This window comes from Aedes aegypti, chromosome 2, assembly GCF_002204515.2.
Source record: "Aedes aegypti strain LVP_AGWG chromosome 2, AaegL5.0 Primary Assembly, whole genome shotgun sequence".
Taxonomy (NCBI): Eukaryota; Metazoa; Arthropoda; class Insecta; order Diptera; family Culicidae; genus Aedes; species Aedes aegypti.
In genome coordinates this window covers 99,032,462-99,047,334 of record NC_035108.1, presented here as the reverse complement: position 1 = coordinate 99,047,334, position 14,873 = coordinate 99,032,462, and the positions used below count along the sequence as shown (strand labels likewise).

Below are 14,873 nucleotides of genomic sequence, written 5' to 3'. Positions count from 1 at the left end.
TTCCTGAAAGTAGACCAAATTTGCCGTCGACTGCTTCCAGATGCATCCAATTTTATCAATTTTTCATAAAGTTATGAGCATTTGAATTTAGGCAAAATTTTGCCTATCTCAATCATTTTGCCTATCCCCTGTATATGCCTTCTTTAAAATGCTACCTGTTCTTGTGCGAAACTGCGTTATGCCGAAATAGATCACCCCCGAAAGGATCATTGGGCCGAAAACGGTTGATAGTTTTTATGGGTCTCAAGGCCGAATGGATTTGTAGGTCGAATGGATTGTTAGTTTTTTGTCCAGATTGAAGCTCACAATATCCATTTTGAAATAAAACTAGGAAGGACACTCGAAAAAAGGTAAAAACACTGATGTTACCCATTTGAATCAGAAGTTTGTATTTTTCACCTTAAGTAGTTAAATATTATTTTGGCCTAACAACCCATTCGGCCAAACGACTCTTTCGGCCTAACGGCCGTGGCCTGCTCCCATATGTAGTAAACGCGTTTGTAGGATAATCAAAGCGGTAGCGTGGCCTCATAGCGCCCTTGGCAAATCTTCGTTTGAGCGTTTGAAGACGGTTTAAATAAATTATTTATCAAATTGTTGTTCATATGATGACATATGAATTCGAAGAAACAACTGAATTTACTGTCAAAAACCTTTGGTAAATTTCAGTGAACAACTCGATAACCAAGAGTTCAGCACGAATTTTTATTGAACAAACAATAATATTTTCGGAAATTCAAACGGTTATCAATCAGTTCGGAATAGGAACAAAAAAAAATTCTAGTCAAGCTTCTGTGAAAATTGCGCACAGGATTGAATCCAAATATTCATTGCGATTCTTTTAAAAGTTCGACCCGAGGTTCCGTAAGAACACCAAATAATTTAATAATAAATCATACCTTAAATTCCATGTAAACATCAATGAAACCAGTGTTTACACAACTTTGATGACCTGTAGCAAAAATTGTGACGTGCTGCAACATTTCTGAGAACTTTCATCGGATACAACAACTCCAAATCTACTTGAGACACATAATTTGATCCTCGAGACACGCAAACATGTATTTTTTGTTAAGCTGTGTTATTACCTTTATCTAAGAATCAATCAAAACATTTGTAGTATTGGGATTGTCTAAGGGCCAATTTCTTCAGCTTCGCTTAAGCCGTAAACCACGTTTACCCATACGATTAAACCAGGTTTAAGGCCTAAGCGGTGGTGAAGAAACCGCTTATAAGTCTTTGCTCAATATCTATCAACTGAGTGTTAGAGCTGCACAATATTTGTTTTCGATGATCCAAGTAAAAGTACACTGAAACCTCGATTTACGAAGTCGTTTTACGGAAATTCAATGTACGTAACTTTTGGACGAAGTTCGAATGATCGATTAAATGGGAAATATGTATTGTGTTGGAATGATGTTTTAAGCTTTTGCTTTGTAGTTTAGTTGAAACGTGTTTAATTGACTATACGTTTTATTGACTATACCTGCCGTTAACTAAAAAAAAAACTGAAATATACTCGTAGAAGGATAATAATTAAAAAATTGTTCACACTGTTTCAGTATAGGAAGACCATGCCTAATCTTATAGCTTCAACCGTTCATTTGAATCATTCACTGGGTTCCTGCTAAAACATCGACTGATATTGAACAACACTGTCGTAGTCGCCTAGTTTCATCACTCCCTGCACATATCGAAAGCCATCATTCGCCCGTGTAGACTTTCCCCACTACACATTTGCGCCAGACGTGAAGCTTGCGATAGCGACAGTGTCGCAGAGCATAGTTTCGAGAGGGTCGGTTGGCGATGACTTATGCTGCATCTACCACCCACCAGAGAGCGGATGTGTGCAAACATGATCAGCGTCGCTTGGCTATGCGATGTACGTTTTGACGGATCTTATGCTAGCTACCAAAGAATGACAGAAAAAATCGATGAAGCTGCATGGTACTCGTTTGTCAAATAGATTTTGCTTTCTTGTTTATGTTTCTTATTTCATCTGTATGTTTATCTTTTCCTGAAGCTGTGGAAAAAGCATTTTGCTTAAATATTTCTATAATTTTGAGTAATATTGATCCGTATAACTTGTTCAATGCATTTATGGTGTCGAAGCTGAGGAATCCGTTTGCATTCATGTGATGAATGAGTCAATAAATGAGCGGAACAGTATACTTAACTTGAAAAGTTTAAAAATTCTTGCGGTAAAGGAATGCGTACTACATCTCTCACCTTTTTGATTTATGTTTGGAAAGAATTTTTGAAAATACCCAAACTAAGTATACTGTTCCGCTCAAGAAAAGTAAATTTTATGCGGAAGAAATGATCAAGAAATTTTCTACATTCTACATTTCCATTTGAATTGACATTTCTTTTCAACTGCGTACTGCGATCAAAGAAAAATGATTTTCTTGAGCATTTCTCGCAGGAAATTTCCCAAGCATCGAGATAGGCGATTAATTTTCTTTCCAGCTGCATAGTCCTCATAACCTTGCTATGGGCATTTTTTTTTATGAAAATTTGATGCGTAGTTTTTGCAAACATAGGTTTATGGCTTGTACAAGTATACATGTCGATAACGTTGAGAACAAATGAGTTTATTCAAACGCATCGTAGTTTTTCCTAATCGATTGATTTCGATCAAAATATATATGGTTGGTCAACAAAAAGTTTGTTCATGCGGTTAAGAAATTCAAATCTACTATAATTTGATAATATCATGTAAAACAAATAGCTAACAAAGTATTTAGAAATAATAAAGGAAAAAATGAAGAACGACTACAAATAGTAAAAGCACAGAGAACAGACGTTCATCTTTTCTCGTCAGCGTGTGTAAAGCATTGTACTGGTCATTTCAAAGTATGTCGTTATGCTCCTGTTACGCGGCGCTCTCGTCAAATTGAGAACGCTACAAATTTGCCGCTTTTTACACTTTGGCGCTAGTGTCGATAACAAAAATTGCCACTTGTCGCTAGCGTTGATTTGTGTGCTAATGCATTTTGATGTTCACTAGTGACATCGTGTTGTCTGTGGTAAAAGTATTCAATTTATAGCTCAATTATAATGTTTTTTAATTTAAAATCTAAGTGTTTGAAACAACGAGGAAAGAAAAAAAAATGTTTTAAAATTCTTTTCTTCTTGCTGTAAAAAAAAACTGTTACGATTTCCCAACACAGAAATAGTTCCACATGATTCTGCTTCATAAATTCTGCCAACTACCCCCTTTAATAATTTCATTTTAAACAAATAGAAATAATTGCCTATTTTACTTAACATATAACATTCAGAAAATTATGAATAAAACTTTTGTGAACTAGAAAAACATTTCTGAGAAATATAACACCAGAGTATAACTATGAAAAACAAATTGAAGGATCTGACATTTGTGAAAATGTCAATCTCCTGAAGGAATTACTAGTGGAAATTAAAAAAATGTATCGCCAAACTCCTGGAGGCATTTTTTGGTGAGATGAGGTGGTTGCTGGAGTATGGAGGAGGTTGAATCACCGTCTTCCTTCCCCTTATACGACATGATCTCGTGATCGCTAACTGGAATCTTACTGAGTGACATAGTTCGCTCGTAGAATATAATCACTGTTAGGGTTGTTAAGTAATAAATTACACTGCGGAACACGTTTTTGTCTAAAGCACCAAAATACCGCTATTTACATAATTAAGGGTTGCTGGATCCATTGCCTTTTTTCAACGATATCACAGCGCGTCTAGTTTTTCAGATATTGGCTGTGGAAAAAGCAAAATTTGGCTATTTAGACTAACTTGCATGCAAATTTGCCAGCGTGTATGGCAGTTTATTTGCTTAATTAGCTACAGAATTCAAATTGTCACATGTATTACAATACTTATCAACAAAGTTCATAATACTTTCGATATTCGAAAGTGTTTTTATGGTTTAGAAAAGAATCGTATTTTTCCATATAAGAGAAACGAAGACATTTGTATTGAGACTTCAAGCATGTTGAAAAAATCGATAAAATCTAAATTTTATCGAACAATTTCAACCAAATTTTATCTTAAATGAAAGTTGAAGTCCTGTTTTGCATGTTTGGTGGGTTAGATCACAAAAAAGTTTGATAAATCTTACTTTAAATTTTATGTAAACATCAATGAAACCAGTGTTTTATACAACTTTGGTGACGTGCTTGAAGATTTCTAAGAACGGAATCAGATTCAGCGCCCCCAAATCTACTAGAGAGACGTGATTTGATCCTTTAGACACGCAAACATGTCATTTTTGTTACGCTGTGTTATCGTCCGATAGTTCAAAGTTAGCTTGACAACGATAATAGTAGCACAGACAAACAGACATAACACTTAGAACAAATTTCTTCGAAATCCATCGCCCAGTTTACACCATCATCATCTGGAGCATGTTGCACGAAATACTGTTTCGTGCAACAAGACCTGCAGATGGCGGGAAACGTCAAATTCGAAGAAAACCGATACGCGTGCCTCTGGTTGTGAGATTTGTAACATAGCGAAAATGATAGTTATATGAGTGGTCGATAGAAATTTCGGCAGGTTTTCGTTTGTTTGTCTGTTTGATTTAAGTTTGACTCTCACCGAGATACCTTGCAAATCTTTTAACGAATGCTGAAATAAACTGACATTGAAAGAAACTTTAACTCAGCTAATGAGGTCGCTAATTCGACAATTTGACAACATCCAATTAGAAGCGAAGTTCTTCCAATCAAAACATGATACCTGTTAAGCTGATTGATATAAGATAAAAAAAAATCTGAAGATAACGTCAAAATTTTATTCATGGAACTTCTGAACCAAAACAACATATGATATCTGTATTTTCCTAATTTCTACAGATTAGGTTTTTTGAAGTATCTCTCTAAGCAATCCATCAGAAATTTGCCAAAGAAATGTCTCGGGATCTCTGTAGAGATTTCTTCAGGATTCTCAGAAGAATCATTCAAATATTTTCTTTTGAATTCCTTCAGAATCGCTTTAGGGTTTCTATCAGAGATACTGTTGATGTTAATTTCAGGAGACAATTTTAAATTGTTTCAAAAATTTCTTCCATTTTTTTGGATGTCGTCAATATGATTTTGTCAATATTACTCCAAGTATTGAGACTCTGTCATACCTGTTCCACAATTCTATCAAAGATTCTCCTAACAAACTCTTTGGAGGAATTTCTTCAGATATTGTTGATGAAAAACACGTCAGGATTTCTCAAAAAGTTCTTTAAGGGATATATTTGGGAAAAACCGTAAATGATTCTGATGATATTTTTTCAATTATTATTTCTAGAATACTTCCAGAATAAACCCCCGCGACTAACTTCAAAAATCAAGAATTACTCCTGAATCACAAAAAATCCTAAAGTGATTCATATACGAGCTACTCTGTGGATTTCCTAGAAACTCTTTGCAGTTATTTTCTCATGAGTTTTTCTTAATATTTCTTTGAGCATAATGTGAAAGATTACTCTAGAATTTTCTTTCAGATTTTTACATAATTTCACCAGGAACTCGGTTAAATACAAACAAAATTTATGCTTTCAGCCAAATTTGATCGCATTTCTAATAAAAAGTATACTTAAAAAAAGTTACGTAATAATATGTGAATAACCCATTCTAAAACAATAAAAACGCCAAGATTACATATTCCATCTATTAAAGCGATAAAACTAGTTTTGGCCAAACTTTTTTTTTCGACCATTGTTTATTGAATGAAGTAAAAAAAAATTTTTTTTTTCAAGAATTACTGAAAAAATCATTAATATTTTCTTTATGGTTTTTTCTTCCTGCATATACTTCAGAATTTTAATCAGAAAGTCCTTCAAGGATCTTTCCCAGATTTTTTCTAAAAATATCCTTTGCAAATATGTATGGAAGCCAGTAAGTATGTAATGTGTTCAAACATTTCATTTTGATTCTGCTGATTCTTTTTTGGTAGTGATATTCATAGGTAAATTATAATTAGAATGAAAAACCCGAAGGAAGGATTGCATGAAGTACTGACAAATCTTTTTTCATATGATCAATTTTCTGAGGTGGAAGACGGCAACATAAATTCAATTATCTGAAAGAATTCTAAAAAAAGAAATCACAGGATCTATTGTCGGAGAAACCAATGCGAGACGTTTGAGATGTACTGTGATATATTACCTGTAGAAAATAAATACATAATACCTTAGATAATTCCAGATAAATTTTTGGAACTCTTGAAATTTCCGAATTTCAAAATTGTTGATGTAGTTTTTAAGAACTCCTTGACACAGTTCGAGGAAGAAGGGACCATCGAGATAGGGAGAGATCGAAACAAAGAACATTAATTTAATGAACACTAGATTGAAAATCACTCCGTTACTAGGAAAATAATAAACAAACAAACTTCATCTCGAGTTTCCAAATTGTTCTGAATCGCTTAAATCTGGTCTAGTAACCTTATATATTCTTCATATCGACATATGGAGAGAAAATTGGGAACAAACAATCAACAGGAACACATCGAGATATGGAGATATCGAGATAAGGAGGATATCGAGATATGGAGAGAGAAATCGTATGCAGAATGAACGGACCGAAGCAATCGAGATGTAGAACATCGAAAAGTGGAGAGTCGACTGTAACTGGAGTAATTCCCAGAATAATCCGAAAAAGAATGCTTCGGAAAATATTCAGGGAAAATTTCTAGACATGTTGAAATCGATGTAAGCTAAATTGAATTGTGAAATTTCAACCAAATTTTATCTGAAAAGAAGGTGGATTAGATCACCAAAAAGGTTGATAAATTGTACTTCAAATTTCATGTAAACATCAATGAAACCAGTGTTTTATACAATTTTGGCGACCAGTAGCCAAAAATTGTGACGTGCTGAAAACTTTCTGATAACAGCATGAGGTTCATCAACCAAATCTACTAGAGACACATAATTTGATCCTTGAGACACGCAAAAATGTTATTTTTGTTACGCTGTGTTATCATTTACAAATTTACAAATTTCTTTGAAAAGAGCGTTAGTAAAAATGGTGCAAAAGTCAAAACTGAAAAAGCAGTTTGCTCTTTTTAAATTGATAAATCTGAGAAAATAAAACACACACAAAAATTGATAATAAATCTTCGAGCTGTTTAGTAGAATACTTATAAGTAGATGAAAAAACCGAATTTAGTACTATACCATTCAATTCCACTAGAGTTTGTATCCTTTGTTTGTCTTCAGTGTCGGCCTTACAGTTGAGGTCAAAATACGCGTATCTGTCAAAGGATACAAACTAGTGGAATTAAATGGTATAGTACTAAATTCGTTTTTTCCATCTACACAAAAATTGCTGGGAAAATCTTTGAAGTATTTTTTTTAAGATAGAATTCTTGGGTTGGTGTCAACTCTGTATTAACTCCAGAATTAAAATGGAAGGATTTCTTAGATTCCATGGAGTCATTAAACGCAGTATCCTAAGGAGTTATCAGGATCAATATCTAAAATAATATCTTGATGGATTACTGAATCTGAAGACCAACTAAATTGTTAAAAAAAAAACAAAAAGAAAATATCATATTTCCTAAGGCGTAATAATGTGTGTGATTTCTGATGAAGTGAAATGCATGAAAAAAACTCATAAAAATACAGGGAGAAGCATTCCCGGAGCCAGGATCTTGAACTAATAACAGGAGAAATCGCTACAAACTTCCCAAAATGTTCTTTGCTAGAATTACTGAAACAATCCATGATTCTTCTTTCAGGGATGTCAATGTTTATTTCAGTAAAAAATTTCTTATCAATTTTATGATTTTTTCTTGCGTTAGGATTTTTCGAAAAGTTCGTTTAAGGGGACACGAGAGACCGTGTTATTTTCCCTATCTTTTGTCTCACTCTAACAATTATCATCAAAACTTTGCCGAAGCAAATCTCGAGTTTTAGTGAACCGATGAAGCTGAAAATTTAATCGATTGTGCACCACATATATAAAATATAGTGATAAATTTTTCACATCCCTATATTGAGTGGTACTTGAGATCTGCTTCTTCAAATGGATAGGATGATTATAATGACGTCCCGTGCGGCCTTAAGGATTTATTTGAGGACAGCTGTCAATGATTCTGATGATATTATATTCAGAAATTCTTTCTAGAATTCTTCCAGAATAAATATCAAAAACTAATTCCACAGACAAACAGACGTAACACTTAGAACAAAATCACAGTCGCGAGAACATGTACGCCAAATACTAAAATCATTGTGTTTGACCGATGGGCCAACAGGTGGCGGCATTTTGAATTAATAACAGGAGAAATGGTACAAACTTCCCAGTATGTTCATTGCTAGAATTACTGAAACAATCCATGGTGCAATTCTATATTTTGGAAATAAAAAGTTTCGTCAGGATTCTATAGATGAATTCTTGAAAGCGTCTCTAGAGAAATTCTTTGTGTAATATTTGTTAAAAAATTTTTAGGAGTTGTCGGATGAAATCAAAGAAATTTCTAGAAAAAAAATTGAGAGGCAAAAAAGATTTAGCTAAGGACTCGATTCTAGAAATTCGAGATACTCCCAGAAACGATTTCTGATTTCCAGTTGATTTTGATTGTTTTTCATCAGCCAGGGAGAGGACAATGCCTCCCTCCCTGCCTCTCTCTGACTATGGCCTTGGAAAATTTGAATGTTTTTTACTCAATACGAAGCAATCATTTTGAAATTATTATATTATTAGTGCGAGACCCACCACATACTAAAAGAAATAAGGTAATATCTGTTAATCAGTTAAGCAAAACAAATGCATAAGTAAAGAATATTAGTATGGCTCTTAATGTCAGAGATATTTCCATTTGAATCGAGAACATTTGAAACTTTATATATTATAGCCTAGTTTTTATAGAACTTGAATATGGTCTCAAATCTCTTAGCGAAAACCATTTTTACAAAATGGGAACATTTTTGTAAAATAAAAACATTAAATAAAACAGAAAAGCGATTTTCGATTATATGAAAAATCATAAATAAATATATCCATTCAAAATAAATCTTTGACAATCTGTCAACTGCAACCGACAGCTAGGATACCAGTACTTGTTCGAAAAATATTAATTATAATTCTTTGAAAAGGCATGCATAAATATCCAAGTTTTCTTAAAAAAAAAACTATCAAAGTTACCCCTTTTTACGGTACATTTATAAAGGCACATGAAAATAATTTATTTGTTTTCAATGAGAGATAATCTTATCCAAATTTTGTTGTTCGGACAATATACATCATGATTCTACATGACTACGGCTCCTTAAGACCTACAAGTATCCAAAAGTTCTAGATACCGTTTTGTCTCAAATTCCGAACACTCAGTTTTCGTATGAAGATTGGGTTGAAATGTCATATCATCAAATCACAAGAAAATGGCAGACAAGTGCAATTCAAAACGTATTCCAATCTATTTTATACTTCGGGAGTAGTCATGATTCTTTAGTTCGTGACCAGTAAAACTAGCTCGAATGAATTTCATTACGAAATTATTCCTTTGGATACGATTTATTCGTGCTGTTCGGAATTTGAATCAAGGTGTTCGGAATACAGCGGGGATTCGCTGGTTGGAACACGACTGCCTTCCATCTAACGATTCCGACCCGTTAGTTGGAACGACTGACAGCTGGTGAAAATGCTCCAGACTAACGCATCTGGAGCGCAAATCGTCACGAAACGCACATATGCATACACATTTGTTCTATATATGGAGACTCCAATGCGACGGTAGTCAGACGTCAAAGTCAGTTTGACATCTTTTCCTGACATTCGAGTGCTTTTTAGTTGGCATTTTTTCCAACCAGCGAACATCCAACCATCGAGTCATTCCATGTAGCGGACCCCCAACGAGCGAATCCCCACTGTATGAGACAGAATGAACACAGTGTTCGGCATTTGAATCAAAATGTTGTTTCAAACTTTTACGTAAAAACAATACTAAACAAGTTTAAATGAACAATTTTCTCGGCACACCCAGCATCTAACAGATAGACTTTGCAGAGAAATTAAAATTTCTACAAATATCAGCTAATTTATGTCTACCAGATGCAATTGAAGTCACTGTTAGCCTTAAGTGTTCGGAATATGAGTCAAAACGGTAGGTATCTACCGTTTTGACTCATATTCCGAACACTTAAGGCCAACAGTGATTTAAAATGCATCTGATTGGTATAAATTAGCTGACATTTGTGTAAATTTTAATTCCTTCGCAAAGTCGAACTGTTAGCTGTTGGGTGTACCCATAATAATGTTGAATTAATTAGTTTTAGCATTGTTTTTATGTAAAAGTATGGAACAACATTTTGATTCAAATGCCGAACACTGTGTTTATTCTGTCTCATATTCCGAACACCTTGATTCAAATTCCGAACAGCACGGATAAATCGTATTCAAATGAATAATTTCGCAAATAAATTTATCTGAGCTTGTTCTACTGGGGCCCAGATAGCCGTAGCGGTAAACGCGCAGCTATTCAGCAAGACCAAGCTGAGGGTCGTGGGTTCGAATCCCACCGGTCGAGGATCTTTTCGTAAAGGAAATTTTCTCGACTTCCCAGGGCATAGAGTATCTTCGTACCTGCCACACGATATACGCATGCAAAAATGGTCATTGGCATAGTAAGCTCTCAGTTAATAACTGTGGAAGTGCTCATAAGAACACTAAGCTGAGAAGCAGGCTCTGTCCCAGTGGGGACGTAACGCCAGAAAAGAAGAAGAAGAGCTTGTTCTACTGGTCTTAAACTAGAGAATCATCACTACTCCCGCGGTAAACAATAAAATTGGAAACGTGAAAATTGAATTGCAATTGACTGCCATTTCCTTGTTATTCGGTGACATATTTCAGCGAAACATTTCAACCAAATCGCCATACAAAAACCGAGTGTTCGGAATATGAGTCTGTTCGGAATTTGAGACAAAACGGTATCTAGACATTTAGAATATAGGAACTTGAATCATGCCGCATTCGCGCTATTATTGATCGCTCAACCAATGTCCGAATGGTTTTAGAATCACAAACAGCATATATGGAGGTAGATCATTAGGTAAAAGTTGAAAAATCCTCGAAATCGTTTGAACTTTTATTCGTTATTTACAGTTAATCGCTTGCGCACGTGTAACACGATGTATTATTCGCGTTGTTGTGATAACTTGACGACAAAAAGTTAATCGTTGCTGCTATGATCGCAGGATAAAGAACAACGCGAGGCACCATGGATTTTGTCATGATCACTAGATTTCCATCCTTACCGCGTTTAGTGTTCCCGCATTTCAAATGCACACAGCAATACTTGATTTTACACTGCATAATATAGAAAAAGCGTGATAATGATGATCTATCATCCTGAAAAGGTTAACCTAAATTTCAATGGCGTATTAATGATCAAACGTCAACGTCAAATTGGCAAATAACCTCCAAATCATCACCTCCAAGTTAGTTCTAATAACCTCCGTTATATGGAATATGGTGACGCGTCGATCGTCGCAAGTTTATCGTTAAACAGTCAATAGGCGTAAAACGACCTGACGCATTCGAACGCTGGGTTGCTCGACGATAAAAGCGAGTGAAGCTCAATGGAGTACCACCCCATTCATGCCGGCATCATCACAACTGGCAACCCAGCCCTCTATCAGTCACCACAGCTGCTCGGCTGTCATTTTTGCGCTTGCTTTGTTAACCCCAAAACACCGGCGAGATGGACCAACTCGTGGTCTTAGCCAGTCGAAAAGACAATCCAAAAAAAAAAAAAAAAAACCCCAAAACACAACACACAACAAACTTTATCTTTGCCTCGGTGTTGTGCACGCTTTCCGTATGGCCTAGGGGAGCCCCGTATCTCTATACCAGTACTCGTACTCGTACTCGTACACAACAGTAGTGTGCAAAACAGCATTAGGGAAAAAAATCATCTCGCGTATTAGTTGTCACGATCTGTCACGAAGAAACAAACAGATTTAGGGGAATCGAAAATCGAACGCAAAATAAAACAGGGGTACCGTGCAGTGCTCTTTATCCCCTATAGGGTTAATTTGTCCTGCGGGAAGATTAACCCCGAGAGGTCGAAACAAAGTGTCGCAAGTGATCAGGTGAGCTGCAGTATTTTTGTTCCCTATATTTGCGGAAGGATCGGAAGAAAACAAGAGTGAATCCCGTCGCAGTGCAAGAGTGGAGCTAGTTTGTCACTCTGTGGTGTGCAATAATACATGAGCAAGAGTGATAACAGTACGAGAAAAATGGCAATGAGTCCCTCCGAGGTAAGTGCGATTTCCTCAGCTTTTACATGCCGCACGGTGAATGGTTAATTCGATTAGTGTTGTCACACACGAGTCTATTCGTTTATGACGGGGCCTCCGGGGAGGTTTCAAGTCATATATAGTGAATGCAGCAGCGTAGTAGGCGTTCGAGATTTGGCCTGTGGCAGCATGCGCCTGGCAGAAGCTGTCAACACGGAAAAATCGATTACGGATAGTGATTAGTGGATGGGGGAGGACGCGTAGGATGGGTGGGAGTAAGCTTTGATTTAGATAATATCACAACACACGTCGACATTTAAAATCAATAAAAGACAACTAGCATAGGCGATTCGAGAGGAAGTAAAGAAGGGTGAGATATTGTTTTGAAACATCAGAATGACCTTGCGTATAGGGAACTGGGGTTAATTTGCTCACAGGGGACGAAACACGCCACACTCAATTTGATCGAACGTCGTGTTCGGAACGCATGTTTGACCCAAGGTTATATAAAATGTGTAAAAAAGCTTCTTTCTTTATATTTTTGTGGTTTTCTGAGGAACATAAAGACCCAAAAAAAGTTTTTCGCTGTTTTCGTTGCAATTTTGTGTGATTTTGTAAGTGACTTTTCAGGTCGGTAAATAACCAAACTTCTGAAACTAACCGAGAGCCACCTGATGCACAACAATGTAAACTGAAATTAGCACTATATTAACTTAACCGGTGTTTTATTTTTTGTCCAATGTAAACCGAAATTAGCACTATATTAACTTAACCGGTGTTTTATTTTTTGCTAAAATTAAATAGGATAGAAGCACTGGTTAGGAATTTGGCTAATCACGAACACTCTAAAAATTGCTTGACTCTATTTTTTTTTTTTTTTAAACACATTTATTCACTGTTTACGTTCACATACACATTACAATGCGCACCGCCTATTCTCAACACTAGTTAACAGAGGGATTGAGCCTTCTAAAATATAAACTACGTATTTAACGAATAATTTTAGAACTGCAATTCTGCTGTTTCTGCTTACATCCCTAAATTCTGGTGTTTTCATTATTGAATATTCTATTCTTGTGTTCAAATGCAATCTCAATTTTGAGCACAGATAGCTCCACAATCTAGCAACTTTGGGACAATTTGCCAATTTATGTTCTTGGCTCTCTACTGTTAATCTACATATAGCGCAATTAGGACTGGTGGTTTGACCAATTTTATACAGTAGTTGTGCATGAGGAAGTTTTTGATTAACAAATAAGTACATCGTAGTTTTTTCTATTGCTGACATATGTTTACTATGAATATTTTGAAACACTGAGGGCCATCTAACTGCTGGGTTTTCTGAAATAATCTTAGGGATTGGTAACTCTTGTGTAAGATGTCTCTCAATCGCGCTGCTGCAGATATTTTCCATCACTTGCTGTGGAAGATCTTGGACCACTCTCCACACCACTTTTATGCACGGATACATAGCTGGGAACACAGGGTTATTTCCGTTTGTTGCTTCAGTAATCAATCTATTTCCGAACGGTATCACTTCTCTTACTTGCAACGTTCGATTCGCCAGAAGAGCCTTGCACTTGTACATAGGTAGATGTAGATTCAACCCTCCTTTTGAAACGGGTTGGATTAGTTGATTCATCGCTACTCTCGGTTTTCGCCCCCAAATAAAGGTCCCGATGTGCTTCGTTACTTTCGCCACATCCTGATTCCTTATACTGAGCACTGAAGCCACAAACCATAGCTTGGACGTTACATACACATTCAGCAGCCTTATCTTCTGGTGTAACACTATGAGTCGCGGCTTGAACATCCACATTAACTGCGTCATTTTACGTATAGTTTCCTTCCAGTTGAACTCAATCATAACTTTGTGATCGTTGAAAAAAGTGATCCCCAGAATTTTAACACTATCACTCACAGACGGCCAGTTCACAACTGACTGAGGTCGTGATAAATCTCCGATGTTAAGTGCAATCGTTTTCGAGAGACTCAATACTGCTCCCGAGTACTGTCCAAATTCGTGGAAAGTTCGTTTGATCTGTTCAAGTTTTGAATCATCCACTATCACTACCGTAATATCGTCGGCGTAGGCCACCACTAACTCAAGCGGATCATTACAGATCATGTGTAATTTTTCGAGCAACGGATGTAAGTATATCACAAACAGATACATGCTTATAGGGTCTCCTTGTCTCACTGAACGACCAATTTGGAACTCAGGAGAGAGATGACCATTTACTAGAACACGTGAGCGGGAGTTCTGCATGATCTTTCGGAGAAGCTCTATTAGTCTTTCGTGGAAACCCATATCTCTCATTACACGAAACAAGAAACAATGTTCGACTCTGTCGAACGCATGGTCGAGATCCAGTGATACAACTCTTGCTCTCTTCTTTTTATGACGTATCTCTGCAATACGATCCTTAATCGCATGTAGAGCTTCAAAAATGTTTTTCTTAGCGTTAGAACACTTTTGCGAATGTGTTAGTAGGTTGTTTTTATCGATTACACTTGCAACTCGACTTTTGAGAATACGGCTGACTAATTTATAATCATAGTTCAGCATCGTGAGTGGACGATATCCTTTAATGCTGTTTTCACCACCTTTCTTTTTACACAGCACGACGACACCTTCAACAAACTTCTGTGGAAT

The 14,873-nt window shown here is 36.1% G+C and overlaps 1 protein-coding gene across 1 annotated transcript in view; it reads left to right on the top strand.

The window, feature by feature from the left end:
• The first annotated feature begins 11,705 nt into the window (after nucleotides 1–11,705).
• Nucleotides 11,706–14,873, top strand: part of LOC5570741 (ubiquitin-conjugating enzyme E2 W) — a 205,852-nt gene continuing 202,684 nt past the window's right edge. Inside the window, exon 1 of the mRNA XM_021841669.1 lies at nucleotides 11,706–12,238. Coding sequence (XP_021697361.1) covers nucleotides 12,188–12,238 — 51 coding nt within the window. The 5' untranslated portion in view covers nucleotides 11,706–12,187. The remainder of the gene's footprint in view (nucleotides 12,239–14,873) is intronic.